Below are 14,139 nucleotides of genomic sequence, written 5' to 3' on the forward strand. Positions count from 1 at the left end.
TCGCTAATTGAGATAGTGAGTTGAAACGCCAAGCAATAAGCAAAAAAATACACTTCAACCTCATCAGACCCCATCCAAAACCAGGTAACATGCCTGACACATATCACATTTAATCAGAAAGGCCTGCTTGGGTACACACCAACCCTTTCCCACATTACAGCTCAGAAACTACCTAAAAATTAGTACGCAGTTCCTATTAAATAGTGGACGGCCCAAACACAGTCCACAAATGCTACAAACACATTCAAATTCTGTTTTTCCAAACTCATCATGTGATTGTCTCTACCTTCAGCTTCGTTTTGACAACTTTTGTTTCATCTGCAAACTGAGTAATGAGTCCTTTATTGTAGTTTCTCTTCCCTTCCAACCCAGAGCCATATATACCATCACCCTCTAGGCCCGACCAAAACCACTTGATTACTTAAACTTTGAACACAGAATTCCTTTTTGGAAGACATCATCTTTTCCTTCAGAGTTTTCTTCAGCTTTGAAGGCAAAGTGGCATCTTTTAAGTGTACAGTGTAGGGTGATTTATTAACTCTTCTGTTGACTACTCAAAAGCTGTCTTCCTTATGACCAAACAAAATGACAGATTTGGAGTTCTGCTCATTTTGATGCGGAATCACTAATGAGCAGAGGATCTAACCCTCCCTGCCCTGTGCAAGTCCAAAGACCCCAGGCCCCACCTCTGCCAGCCCAGCCTCTCCTAGGATTTCTGGCCCTGAGCTTCTCCGTTACAAGGTTCTCGGATTTTCTCACCATTCCCATGTACATTTCTAGGTGGAGTGCAAAGGGAAGGTATTTGAGTGTGCACAGATGCAGGGATGCTTGCTGATGTGCCGCACTAATATCTTACCAGCAAACACCATCCAACTCCCCCTCATCCCCTCCCCTGGCTGTTCTCCCCATGAATCTATCAAGCAAAATGTAGGTAGGTCATTTTTCTTCTCTGCTCCCTTCTTTCCTGTCTCTAATGACACTCAGTATCTATTAGGTCATGTCTCCTCTTTCATTCACCAGTTTCTTTTTAGGAATCTTATCCTTGGCACTGATTACAACAAATATAACATTTCTGAATTTGAGACACAAAATTCACTGGATTGAAATATCAATTTCCAAGCATAATAAAATGCCTCTAACCTGGCACTTCTGAGCACCAATGGGGATCATCCGTGTTCATAATAATGACCTTGAAATACTTCAAACTTCCAAAGAAAGAAGCTTTTGGATCAAAGGAATCCTCAATTATATATCATAATTTTAATGTTAAATGTCTTTCCTGCATTCTAAATCCAGGCATACTATATGGCAACAGCAACTCTTTGGTTAATACAGACTTTTCGCCAAGCCACTCCAGCTAAAAGGTCCATTCAGATTGTTTAAATACTGGTAATCCATTAGAATCACCTGAGGACCTTCTTTTATCCATTCCGCCCCTCTAAATCTAAGATGCCTAGTGATAAAAAGTTTACCAAAAACAAAAAACAAATTCCCAAGCAATTCTAACATATGCTCCTTCTCCTTGATAACTAACTCATAGATATTGGCAGAAATCAGCCTGTACAACTATGCTTCTCATCCCTGTCTGTGTACTGCTTAGGGAACTTTCTGAAAACCTAGATTTTTTAAATATATAGATTCTTGGGCCCATTCCAGATCTCTTGGATTACAGTCTCTTATGGTAGATCTCAAATATCTGGCTCCTCAAGTGATTCTGATGCACAGCCAAGGTTTGAAAATAGCTGCTTTGGACGGGTGCAGTGGCTCACGCCTGTAATCCCAGCACTTTGGGAGGCCGAGGAGGGCAGATCACCTGAGGTCAGCAGTTCGAGACCAGCCTGACCAACATGGTGAAACACTTTCTCTACTAAAAGTACAAAAATGAGCCGGGTATGGTGGCTCATGCCTGTAATCCCAGCTACGTGGGAGGCTGAGGCAGAAGAATCACTTGAACTCAGGAGGCAGAGGTTGCAGTGAGCCGAGATCGCGCCACCGCACTCCAGCCTGGGCAACAAGAGTGAAACTGTCCCAAAAAAAAACAAAGAAAGAGAGAAAAGAAAGAAAAGAAAGAAAAGAAAGAAAGAAAGAAAGAAAGAAAAGAAAAGAAAAGAAAGAAAAAGAAAGAAAAGAAAAGAAAAGAAAGGAAAGCAAAGGAAAGGAAAAGAAAGGAAAAGAAAAAAGAAAAGAAAAGAAAAGAAAGAAAAGAAAACAGCTTCTTTATATCCTTGGGATACAACTGCTGTTCTCAATGTTTCCAACAGGTCAACAGAGAACAAACATATTTGAGTGCAGTATTTACATGGGACCTGTGGGGTATGCCAAACCTACATATTCCTTTGTGTAATGTGGAAGTCACGGGGTTGTAAGGTGCATCTACCCTGAGAAAGAGAATGGAGTGAGGTACTGAAAACTGTGTCCTAAGACACAGACCCAGAGGTATTAATATTACTCAGCTGTTTGATTCATCAGCACTTACAATCAACTACAAGACTTACAAGCCTACCCTAAGCTCTGCAGAATTTAATATTAATACATTAGACTAGACATCAGAGGTCTCAAAGAACCTCAGCTTATATACCAAGAGGCCCCAGAGGTTGAAGAATATCATTCCTCCATCTTCAATAAGCCAGACAACAACGTCCCAGAGGTAAAGCAAACTAATTCTGTCCCGCTCACAGCTCTGTGAGCTCTGGCTTCAAAAGTTTCCTCCACCAGTGCCATAGGTTACTTTATCACTTTAAGCTCACTTCTTCATCTGTAAAATGGGCACAAAATGCTTGTGAAAATTAAGTGAGACTATATATATACAGAATATTCAATATAGTTTCCTTTCCTCCTTAGTAATTTCTCTATGCCTCCTCCACTCTCCTTGGATTTTTGTCACACATTCTAACACACTAGCAGGGCTCACCTCAAGTTTACTGCAAGTATCACACACATGTCCTCTCCAACAACTAAACTAGGACGTAGGGGGCCTTAGGAGGCACTTTATTGATCTTAGTTTCTCTAAAATGAACACAAAGCTTAAACTCATTAACTGTTTACTGGCAACCCATTCAACAGACCTGATAACTCAGCTCCTAGTTCTATTAATAGGACAGCAGTGGCTATCAAACCTTAAAGGTTAGAATTACCAGGGAGCCTGTTTAAAACACATACCCCCACCACCAACAACTACTTTATAACTGATTCCGGCAAGGATTCCCAAAAGACACTAAAACCATAAGGTAAACGGTATTTAGGAAAAGAGACACTGATACTTTGCTAACATATGACCCCACAAGTTACCTACCGATTGCAAAGGGAAAAACTACCTTTATATAAAGAAATCTGGCAGTCACAACCTTAACCAAGGGATAAAACTTAGCATCACTAATAGTGGGACAAAACAGGTATGGGGCGCCTACTGATATGATGCCAACATGAAGAAAGCAGTACTTCTGACAAAAATTTGTGCCTGAATGTAATTCAGCCCCTAGATGCAACTTCAAGTTTACTAGAAATACAGAGTGCAAACGACACCTGCAAGAGACACTCAGGAAACGCAAAATATGAGCAGACAAGAGAAATGGACTGGACCCTGGAAAAAAGTCAATGTCATGAGAAAAAAAAAAAAAAAACAGAGAGGGACTATTCTAAAGAAACAGCAATGTAATTCATAAATTTTTATCAAGTCCCTGTTTGGAGGGGAGAAAAAACCCACAAGCAAATTTGCTGGGGACAACTAGGCAAATCTGAGTACAAAGCAGCTAATAGATGATTTTACAGAATTAAGGATAATTATGGAAATACTCTTAATTTTCTTAGGTGCAATAATAATATTGTACCTTTGTAGAATGATTCTAAACATTTCATATTTGAGGTGAAGTATTTAGAGGTGCAACATCAGGATAGGATATGTGTTAAATACACACACATACAGATAAATATATCTGTATTAACTACTGGCCAGGCACAGCGACTCACGCCTATAATCCTTGGGAGGACAAGGCAGGAGAATTCATTGAGGCCAAGAGTTCAAAACCAGCCTGGGCAATACAGCAAGACCCCATCTCTACCAAATTTTTTTTTTTTTTTTTTGTGAGGTGGAGTCTTGCTCTGTCACTGAGGCTGCAGTGCAGTGGCACGATCTGGGCTCACTGCAACCTCCACCTCCCGGGTTCAAGCGATTCTGCTGCCTCAGCCTCCTGAGTAGCTGGGACTACAGGCACGTGCCACCACGCCCGGCTAATTTTTGTATTTTTAATAGAGACACCATGTTAGCCAGGATGGTCTCGATCTCCTGACCTCGTGATCCATCCACCTCAGCCTCCCAAAGTGCTGGGATTACAGAAGTGAGCCACAGCGCCTGGCCTACAAAAATCTTTTTAAACGAGTAAAGCATGGTGGCACACGCCTCAAGCCCCAGCTACTCAGGAGGCATAGGCAAGGGAACTGCTTGAGCCTAGAAGTTCAAGGCTGCAGGGAGCTATGCTCACGCCACTGCACTCCAGCCTGGGAAACAGAGTGAGAATCTGTTTCTTTAGAAAAAAAATTACTGAAGCCAAGTGAATGGTAACAGGTGTTCATTATACTGCTCTATTTCCCTGTGAGCTTCAAAGCTTCAATAATAAAAATTGAGCAAAAATACACACTCCCTGGCCCAACTCCCTGAGGCGCTGATCCTGGAGTCTGTAGTAAGGCCTGGAATCCGCATGTTAATGGCCCCGTGGGCTCTCCTAACACAGGAGTCTCTGCCACACTTGAAGAAACACAGCTGAAGTGAGAAAGTCAGGCACCTGCCCTCTGGAGGGGCCTGAGTTCTGGATTGCCCTGCCTGCTCAACTTCACTGGCAAGCTTCCCAAGCCATGGGTTTGGCATCTTCCTCAAATCTGTTGCCTTTCCTCATTTGTCCTGTCTATTTAAGACGGAAAGAAAAGGAAGCATCATGGTGATATGAATGTTTTAGCTCACCTACCCATGAGTGAAAGCATGTGGCTAGGGCAAACCGTAATTATCAACCCTACCTTTCCTCCAAGAGGGTGGTGAAGAAAACAATATGTAGCTCTCTGTGAAATGAATATTCTAATTTCTTCCTAGAAATGAATGATGAGCACAGTCCATGCTCTAAATCAGTGACCAAGATAAAACAGAAATTGCTTCCTCATTTAAACTAAGAAGACAAAAACACTCCATTCAAAACAAAAATTATTTTTTAAACCACTTGTTTAATATTTCAAGGTAAAAGAGATCAATGAGAAGAAATTTTTTGTTAGAAATCTGTAAAATACCATAGGGTGCTGTAGTATGTTTTCAGCTATATTAAAATAATACAATATACCAAGATCTACCCACATTAGAAATACAGAAATGAAAAATCTAATGTAGAATTTTATGTAGAACTATATTAATGTCACTGTAACAATATCCACTGAATTCTCTCAGCAAATTCCATCTTTCCTAAAAATTCGACTAGTGCCAAAAGAGAACTTATACCTTAATCTAAACAAACAAAAAAATTCACTTAACAGAATTATTTCCTAAAAGAGCTCAAGTGACCTGATGGTATCACTAAAAAAAATCTTTTTTTTACAAACACTAACTTTTCAAAGTTAAAGAACACATCTCAAACAACAAATTACAGCAGGTAATTTTAAGGTTCTGACCCCACCCCCCCGACAAAAGAAATTAACCTTGGTAAACAATTCAGAAAAACCTCCAAAATACATGGCTTAAACAGATATGCATATATTGCTTTAGCTTAATCTACCACTAAAAATTTTAAACAGATTACAAAAAAAGACTACTGAAAAATATAGTTTAATTTTAGCTGAAATTGCAAATTCACAAAATTAGCTGATAAAGTCAGCACAAGTTTCTCAGTAGGTTTAGTCTGACATAAATTTTAACATTAACTAATGAGATCTCCAAAATGTCCCTATACGTAGGTGACACAAAATGAGAATTTGTTTAATAAGTCAAAACAATCCATGGCAGGACTTAGAACTCTACTCCGAATCAGCACCTAGGACACATACACACTTGCTTTAAAAACAGTTTAACTGATCAAACCAGAATCTGAAATTCCCTCTTTAAAGCTATTTTCAAAGCACAAGTACCTGTAGCATAATGAACTTTTTTACATTGAAGGGACATTAAAGATCAATCCATTTAACTGCTTGTTTGATAAATATGAGGAAACTGAGGCCAGTGGTTGTTTGTAACTTGCAGAGTGAGAAACCTGACTTCTTAATTCCAACAGTCATTCCCTTCATACCAGGCTATGTCCTGCGCTTTTCTTAAGTATCTCCAATAGCGGTAAGCAGTGGATTGTCTTTAGGCAATTAGTCAAAAGTCAATGAACTTGTTAAATGAGACTATATTTTCATAATTTTTTTAAAGTTTTACTTTTTAAGAGGCAAATAAGAAATCCAGAATTTCTGATGAGAAGAAACTAGATGAATAGCACATCATGGGGAGTAAACTAAAATTTTAACCACAAACTTATTTGCAGACAGCACGTTGTAAAGCAAATCATCCTGGGGTGAAAATGGCAACATCAGAGACACAGTTTCTTTTTGCATCCCACAGAATCTTTCCATCCCACAGAATCTTTCCAACATTCCAGAATCTATCCACTGCATAAGCCTGACTAGGCAACTGACCTTATGAATAAGTCTATAGTATCAAATGATGTTGAAGACAGAAATGAACAACTTGTGACTTCTAGTAAGCACCTGCCTGCTAGATTTCAGGAGCACCAGCCTTCTTACAATACAGATTTTGATACTTTGTTTCTGGATCCTTCTGGAAATACTATGCTGCATCCCCAGTTGCAATTTCGCTCCAAAGCATGCCGTTTTTTCATCCCCTTCCCTTGAAAATTTACCATAAATGTCAAGTTTTTAGGGTTACTGTTCACTCAAAAACAAGAAATAAATCTTTAGAGATGTTCTCTTCTTATTCATTCTCCTGGAGGAAGTATCTCTGTCTCAATTTAACCCATTTACCCTCACAGCTAAGCATGTATTTCTGGATTTTTCAGATGGGAGGAGGGAGAAGGGAAGAAACCAGGTGAGGCAACTTCATGTGGTTAAATCTGCTCCTTCTTTTCCTTGATGGTACCAAAGGGTCTTGCCCACTGCAACATTATAAAAAATAATCATCCTAGTGTTTTTACAGTTTAACATTTTATGTTTACGCCTTTCATTCTTTTAGCATTTCTGTTTACCTAAGGTAGAGATTCATTTTTTTTTCCAAATGGATAGTCAACTGCTAATATCATTTGTTAAATAATTTTCTATCCACTGATTAGCAATGCCACCTTTACTATGTACTAAATTCTCACTAACATATCAATATATGTACAGACTCTTTATTCTCCTTTGCGAACTATCTGCTTAATTTCTCTGCACATTGGTCTAATTATTGACACATTATAGCACATCCACTTCCTGATCAGGTAAGTCTCAACATTCTTCAAAGTTTTTTTTGACTACTCAAACACATTTATACTTTTCTTAGATCAATTTTACTCAACTTTCCCCTCAGAAAAATCCCATTGAGTTTCTTTTTTTTTCTTTTTGAGATGGAGTCTCGCTCTGTCGCCCAGGCTGGAGTGCAGTGGCACGAACTTGGCTCACTGCAAGCTCCACCTCCCGGGTTCACGCCATTCTCCTGCCTCGGCCTCCAGAGTAGCTAGGACTACAGGCGCCCGCCATCACGCCCGGCTAATTTTTTTTTGTATTTTTTAGTAGAGATGGGGTTTCACCATGTTAGCCAGGATGGTCTCGATCTCCTGACCTCACGATCCGCCACCTCGGCCTCCCACTGAGTTTCTTTTTAACCAGAATTCCATTAAGTTTATGGATAAAATGAAAAAAAAAAAAGCTATTTTTACAATTAGATTCCCACCCATTAATAAGCATATAAAGTACACTCTCTCTCTACCCACACACCCACACACCCACACAGCCCACAAATGCAAGTATACAATCTATTAATGTGTCTATAATGGTACCCTAGCCCCACACAAACGAATCTCCTCATTTGTAGGTATCTAAATATTGAATATTACCATTCTTAAACCACAAAATCTTAGCATTAGAGGGATATTACAGATCACTTATCCCAACACCACTCATAATCCCAGTTATGTTTCCTCAAGCCTATTTAATAGAATCACTTCAGAATTAAACAGAATTATTATGCCTTTCACACGCAACATAAACATTATTTGTATCCCATAAAAGGCAAAGAGAAGTGGGCTACATTTATTGAAGACTGTTTTGAATTTGCGAATTCTTTCAGAATGAGATTAATACTTGAGCTCAAAAAACAAAAAAAACAAAACAACAACAACAACAAAAAACAGAAAACATGGAGTACCATTAGTGCATACCCTTGAGTACGCCTGAGGTACTTTTAGACTCATGCTTCCAAGGTAAAGTCGTTTTGTTATGGTATTATCCAGGGGCCAAACTTATCGGTACCAGATCATTCCTTTCCCAATTCTGCCATCATATTTATTAAGAACACAAATCTAATATTCCTCTCCAAGTGGAACAAGCCTGAAATCCAGTTCTCAAGCGTGGGGTTCCCACGTGATCACTTGTGGTTCTTCTAAAACTAACATTTCTTGTGTCCTCCCCAGAGAGTCTTCTTCAGCAGGTCCAGCAGTGCCTCGGCCTTTCTATTTAAGTGCTGCAACAGATTCTATTCTCAGCCAGAACTACGAACCACTCTTCTAAAATAGTCAACATGAACAAAGACCCATAATAAACTAAGTATCCCTACATAGAGGAGCAGACAGGAGGGCAGGGGAGTGATTAAAAAAATAATAAAGCATCTTCACCAGCCCAGCAACATTCACTGCTGATTTTGTAGAGAGCTGCATATCCAAATTCCACCAGTCTCAAATCAGAAAACAACGCTAAAACAGAGCTGTAGACTGCTCAGCTGGATGGTGCCATCATAAAATGCAAAATGCCTTTTCCTTTTTACTCTCCTGAAGGCAACCCTCTACCACATCCCATCTCACAAGATAAAGAACCACTGACCATCCTCTTAAATATGGCAAGTCGTATAAAGAAGTTAAGTAAATTCCTTTTACTCTGAAATAGAAGGGTGCAAACACAGACATAAAACTACATCCATTAAATGGGAGATTAATGATGTGGCCATGAAATTTTGGTCAAAGAACTGTTGCTTCTTGACTGAAGAGAACTGACAATGCACTAAGCAACCTCTAAAAGTAACACAAAAGCAGAGAAAGGACAATAGCTGAAGGGAAAACTTGCATACATCAATGCAACAGGCAAACTAAATCCCACTGTTCCTAAAGCCAAACCCTCCAAGAAAATGCTCTCACTCTCTATTAACAACACATTGTACAAAAGTGAAGCCCAATGTGACTCATGCTCCTGGAATAAGTGATTCACATGCCAGTTATCCCCACAAAAAGCACCTGAAAAATAAAGCACATCAAGCCGTACAGAGGCTGTTACATGTTTAGTAATTAGTAGGAGTAAGGCATGCATGAAAAAGACCTTAATCACACACTAGTGCTCTGCAAAGCAGGTTCATGGGGCCACATCATTCTACAGACAACCATTCTTCCATGCTCCAATTTCAGCCCAGCCAAAATATTTTCTTACATTCTGTAAAGTTATTTGATAAAAGACGTCAAGTATTTGCCATCTTGACAGGAATGGCAAGATGCACAGAAGTGCCCCACTTTAATATCGAGGGAAACTAAGTTTTATTAAATCGGTGTTGTGCTTTGTCCAAGCTATAACCAAATAATTTTACATTAAAAAATGTAAAGAGACAAGTATTCATGGGTTAATGGAATCAGTTTTGACAATGTACAACTTCACTGACATCTTTTCTTAGAGATGCGGCCCAAACCAAATGATAGAAATATTAGATCTTAACCTTTATGTTATGTGACCATAAGAAATAGCAAAGTTTCCACAGCAAATATGTTTAAGGAAACAACTATAACCCCAAAAGATCTTCAATAAAAACAGAGATGATGTATGTTCATACACATTGACAAGCAATTGTTTGCCGAAAGATTAAAACAAGAATTCCTTTAAAGCTTTTACATATGAATGATTTCAACGCAAACAACATGGCTAGCAGGTATTAAAACAGCAGACCTTGTTCCTGCAGTATTTCAAGCAAAACCATCTAACTGGGAAAAAAAATTTTTTTAATAAAATCCTTCCTCAGTAAATACTGCTTTTGAAGTATAGCTATGTTAGAAGAAATAACTTACTAAAATTAGCATGTCTTTTAATAAGTTAACTTTAGGAAATATTTAGAGATATATTCTAATCTTGAAAAAAGATGTAAAAAAAAAACTAGACAGTAAAGTCACAGGCACTTTATATCACTGCAGAGGAAAGTTAAGATCAGAAAAAAAAAATACTACCCTACATACAACTACAAAAGCTAAATTGACATTTTAAATGTACTTTTCAGTTTGCCCTAAAATCTGGACTTCCACTTTGCCAAGAAACAATTAACATTTAGGTGAATGGAGGTGGGATTTTATTCTACTCCAATTTCATTCTGTCTCAAAGCTTACTACTAGTAAGTGTCCAGGACAGATTCCATTAGAAACAGTTCTCTCAGGAATTTTAACCTGACACCAACATTTTTACTGCCCACACTTCGGCTTGTTCAGCAGAAGCCTACCAGTACATGCTGCTGAATTCTACTGGTATGTTAAAATCTCTCTTCCCCACACTTTTTGTCCCTCCCCTGCTTCATTCCTGGCATCTTAACAACGAGAAAACACCCCCCAGCCCCCGCCCAAAAAAAAAAAGGTATCTCCAATACCAAACACACTACCTTTCATTCGATATGACTTTGAGTGTGTGGGTGTTTGGGAATTTAGATTTCAAATTTAAAACATATTTCAGAATTTTATTTGACCCCAAGCTATGCTTATAACAGATAAAAGTTAATCGGCATTTTCCTGTTTTATTCTCTCACTTCTTATAAACTTATCAGCAGGAAACAAATTATCTGCAGACAAATGCAGCTAGAAAAAAAGCTGTTTGGTTCAGCCTAGAAAGGCCAGTAAACAACTCTGGGTGGTGCAGGGCCTACGGAACCACCCTCACTTCCCCTAGCCTGAATTTGCACGTAAATCCAGCAGGAGACAAAGTTCTTGCATCTACTCTCATGATTTGACTTAATTCAATCCCATGTTTTCTGAAACGTTTTTATTTAAATAAATTCTGAATAGAGATCCGGACAAACCATTAAAAAGACAGCAGACTTTATTTCAGCTAACCTGGGTATATCTGTTACCTGAACTACTAAATGCCTAAAATCTCCTACTAAGCTTAGAGTCAGGGCAGCCTAGGCAAAATGTCTTCTCACAGAAGCCATGCACTTGAAGAGCTTGTCCCTGTGTAATTTATCTTCAGTAAGATTTTTTTCTCTTGCAAATGCTCTCACCTACAACTCACTGTTTCCAGAATACACACAAGCTAATTTAAGTAAGAGGGCACAGATGTACTCAGGTGTGAATGGGTTCATTTCCTCAGTTTAGCCAGTGAGGCAGTCAGTGAAGGCCACGGCAGAAAGAACACCTGCAAGTGGTTTGTGAGGGACTGAACTGGGACACGGGAAATTTACAAAACCAGAAAGGGCCGCAAAGCCAAGCTTGCGTCTTGTGTAAATATAAATCACTTACACACTGGCCTGGCTACCAAAAACATCGTTTCCCCAGAATAGGTATCCAGGTGGCTTTAATTGATTTTCTGGAGGTGAGAGTTAACACCAAACGCTCGCGCCCATCACATTTTATCCCATTTTTACCTGTCGCTAAGAAAAGGACACGTCTAATCCAGCAAACCAAAAAAAAAAAGTCTTTTTTCCTTCTGGGAGAGCAGTGGTTTGGAGTCATTCACAGGGGCTGGGAGTGCAGGAGGGGGAAGGGGCGTGGAATCCAGGAGTGCTCGGAGGCGGCAGCAAGGGTTTTTCCACAGGGCCCCACGCAGGCCACTGCAGAGGGAGAACGGGGGAAGAGGGGAGGATGTCTCACCTGGGAACAAACCCGAATGCAGCGGCTGGAGGAGGGAAGGCTCCCCGGGGCCGCGAGCTGGGGTGCAGCCCAGGGCGCCCGCAGCTGGTTACCTCGGGAGGCAGGGAAAAGGGGCGCCTGGGAACGGAGCTCTGCAGAGGGGACGGGGAGGGCAGGCTGGGGCAAGAGCCCCGCCGAGTGCGAAGCGGGGACGAGGATGGGCCAACGGCAGGTCTCGGCCTCCCCGGGCCAAAGGCGTGGCCAGGGATCCAGATCAAACGCTGGTCTTTTGGAGACGCCAGGGGCGGCGCGCGGCCGGTCCCTCCTTCGAGCCCCCCGCGCTGGGCCCGTCCGAGGGGCCGCCCCGCGAAGCACCGTGAGGGCGGAGGGGGGCTCCTCAGGGCCGGCCCGCCCCCACCCCGCAGTGCTCTTACCTCCACACCTGCCCCATCTGCAGCAGGTGGATGACCGACTGCCAGATCCACACGGAGAGGCGACACAGGCGCTGCGCCCCCGGCGTGGGGGAGACCCTCACGCCTGGGCCACCGCGGGCCGCGCCGTGGACGTAGCCGGCCCCCATCATGGGGGGGCCCCGGCTGGTGAGCCCCTCCACGGCGCCCAGCCCGCCGCCCGTGTAGTCCTGCACGAACCAGCGGAAGCTCAGGCTCTGCACCAGCAGCGACGGCACCAGCACGAAGAAGAGGGTCAGCCCGAAGTAGACGTAGTCCCCCTTGCGGTAGTAGTCGAGGGCCAGCCACAGGTCGGTGCCCACGTCCCCGAAGAACACCAGCAGCGCCAGCACGATCCACAGGCAGTCGAGCCACGGCCGCTCCACCTGCGGCGGCGGCGGCTCCGGCCGCGCGGCCGAGGGCGTCGGGGGTTGGCGGCCGGCGCCGGGGGCCGCGGGAGGCTGCAGCGGCTGGTCCCCCCCGTCGGCGGCGGCGCTGCGGCGCGGCTTCCTGCCCAGGAGGGAGCGCAGGCAGGCGGAGCGGCAGCCCCAGTAGCACGAGGAGGTGTTGCAGCAGTGGCAGATGTGCATCGAGCTGCTCTCGCCGGGCTCGCTGCCGTCGCCGCCGCCGCCGCAGCCGCCTCCCCCGGGCTCCCCGTCCTCTTCGCCGCCGCTGCCCACCGCCTCGTCCAGGTTGTGCAGCTGAGCGAAGCCCACCCCCACGCCACCGCCATCGGATTTCGCCGCCATCTTGACTCTCTTCCCAGCTCCGGAGGTTGGGGGGGAGGGACGGCGGGGGGGGGGGGAAGAAGGCAGGGAACGGGGAGGGGGGGAAACGAATGGAGAGGAAGGGGGGCGGGGAGGAAGCGGGGGAGCAAACGAACGAGGGGGGAGTGGGCCAGGGAACCCCCTCCGCTTCCGGGTAGTTGGCGTCACTTCCGGGCGAGCCCCCCAATCGCACGGCGCCCGCAGCTCCCCAGCCCTACCCTCCCGGCCAAGATGGCCGCCCTCCTGTGCCTCAGCTGCTGGGCGGGGGACCGGGGGGTTCTCCCCGCCAGGGCTCCCCTTCCCCTCTTCCGTTGACCCCGAAACCCATCAGGTTGACCCCTCGGCGTTTCAGAATCCGGCTGGGCCGAGTGAGACGGTCCAAAGTGATCCCTGGAGGGGGCAGTGCCAGACGTTTTGGGGTCCCCTTCCTCAGCGTCGCAGCTCACAGCTTTCCTCCTGGAGAAACGCCCCCTAACACCCTCCCGGCTGCTGGTGGAGGGGCGGGACCTCTGAGGGAAGGGGCGGAGCTAGTGCAAAGCAGGTGATTACGTGTCACTTCCGGGAGATGGGATGACCTCATTGTGTAGTTAGACAACCCCCCCCCAATCAAAATGTCTATGTCTCACCTCTTTGGCTGTTTCTATTTTCTTTTAAATTTCTCTTATTCTTCTCTTATTTTGAGGGTCTTTAAAAATTACATAAGTCAGATTTTCACAAGCAAGTTACTGATTCTCACTTCCATTTAGACACCTCTCCTCTTACCTCTGTTGACCTCCTGATTTTCCTGTCACTGACAACTTTACCACCTTTTGTAATAAAGTTCCCATCATTCCCTTAAAAAAGCTTCAGGCAAAATTCAATTGGAAATCAGCCTGGTTGGGTCTTACATGTTGGAAGAAG

General features: G+C 43.4%; 1 protein-coding gene across 1 annotated transcript in view; it reads right to left on the bottom strand.

The window, feature by feature from the left end:
• The window catches only part of XKR6 (XK related 6), a 308,294-nt gene extending 294,579 nt beyond the window's left edge, over positions 1-13,715 (bottom strand). The window contains exon 1 of the mRNA XM_016959089.4: positions 12,458-13,715. Within this exon, the coding sequence (XP_016814578.1) occupies positions 12,458-13,221 (764 nt within the window). The 5' untranslated portion in view covers positions 13,222-13,715. The remainder of the gene's footprint in view (positions 1-12,457) is intronic.
• Positions 13,716-14,139: the final 424 nt, after the last annotated feature.

Source organism: Pan troglodytes, chromosome 7 (assembly GCF_028858775.2).
Source record: "Pan troglodytes isolate AG18354 chromosome 7, NHGRI_mPanTro3-v2.0_pri, whole genome shotgun sequence".
NCBI lineage: Eukaryota > Metazoa > Chordata > Mammalia > Primates > Hominidae > Pan > Pan troglodytes.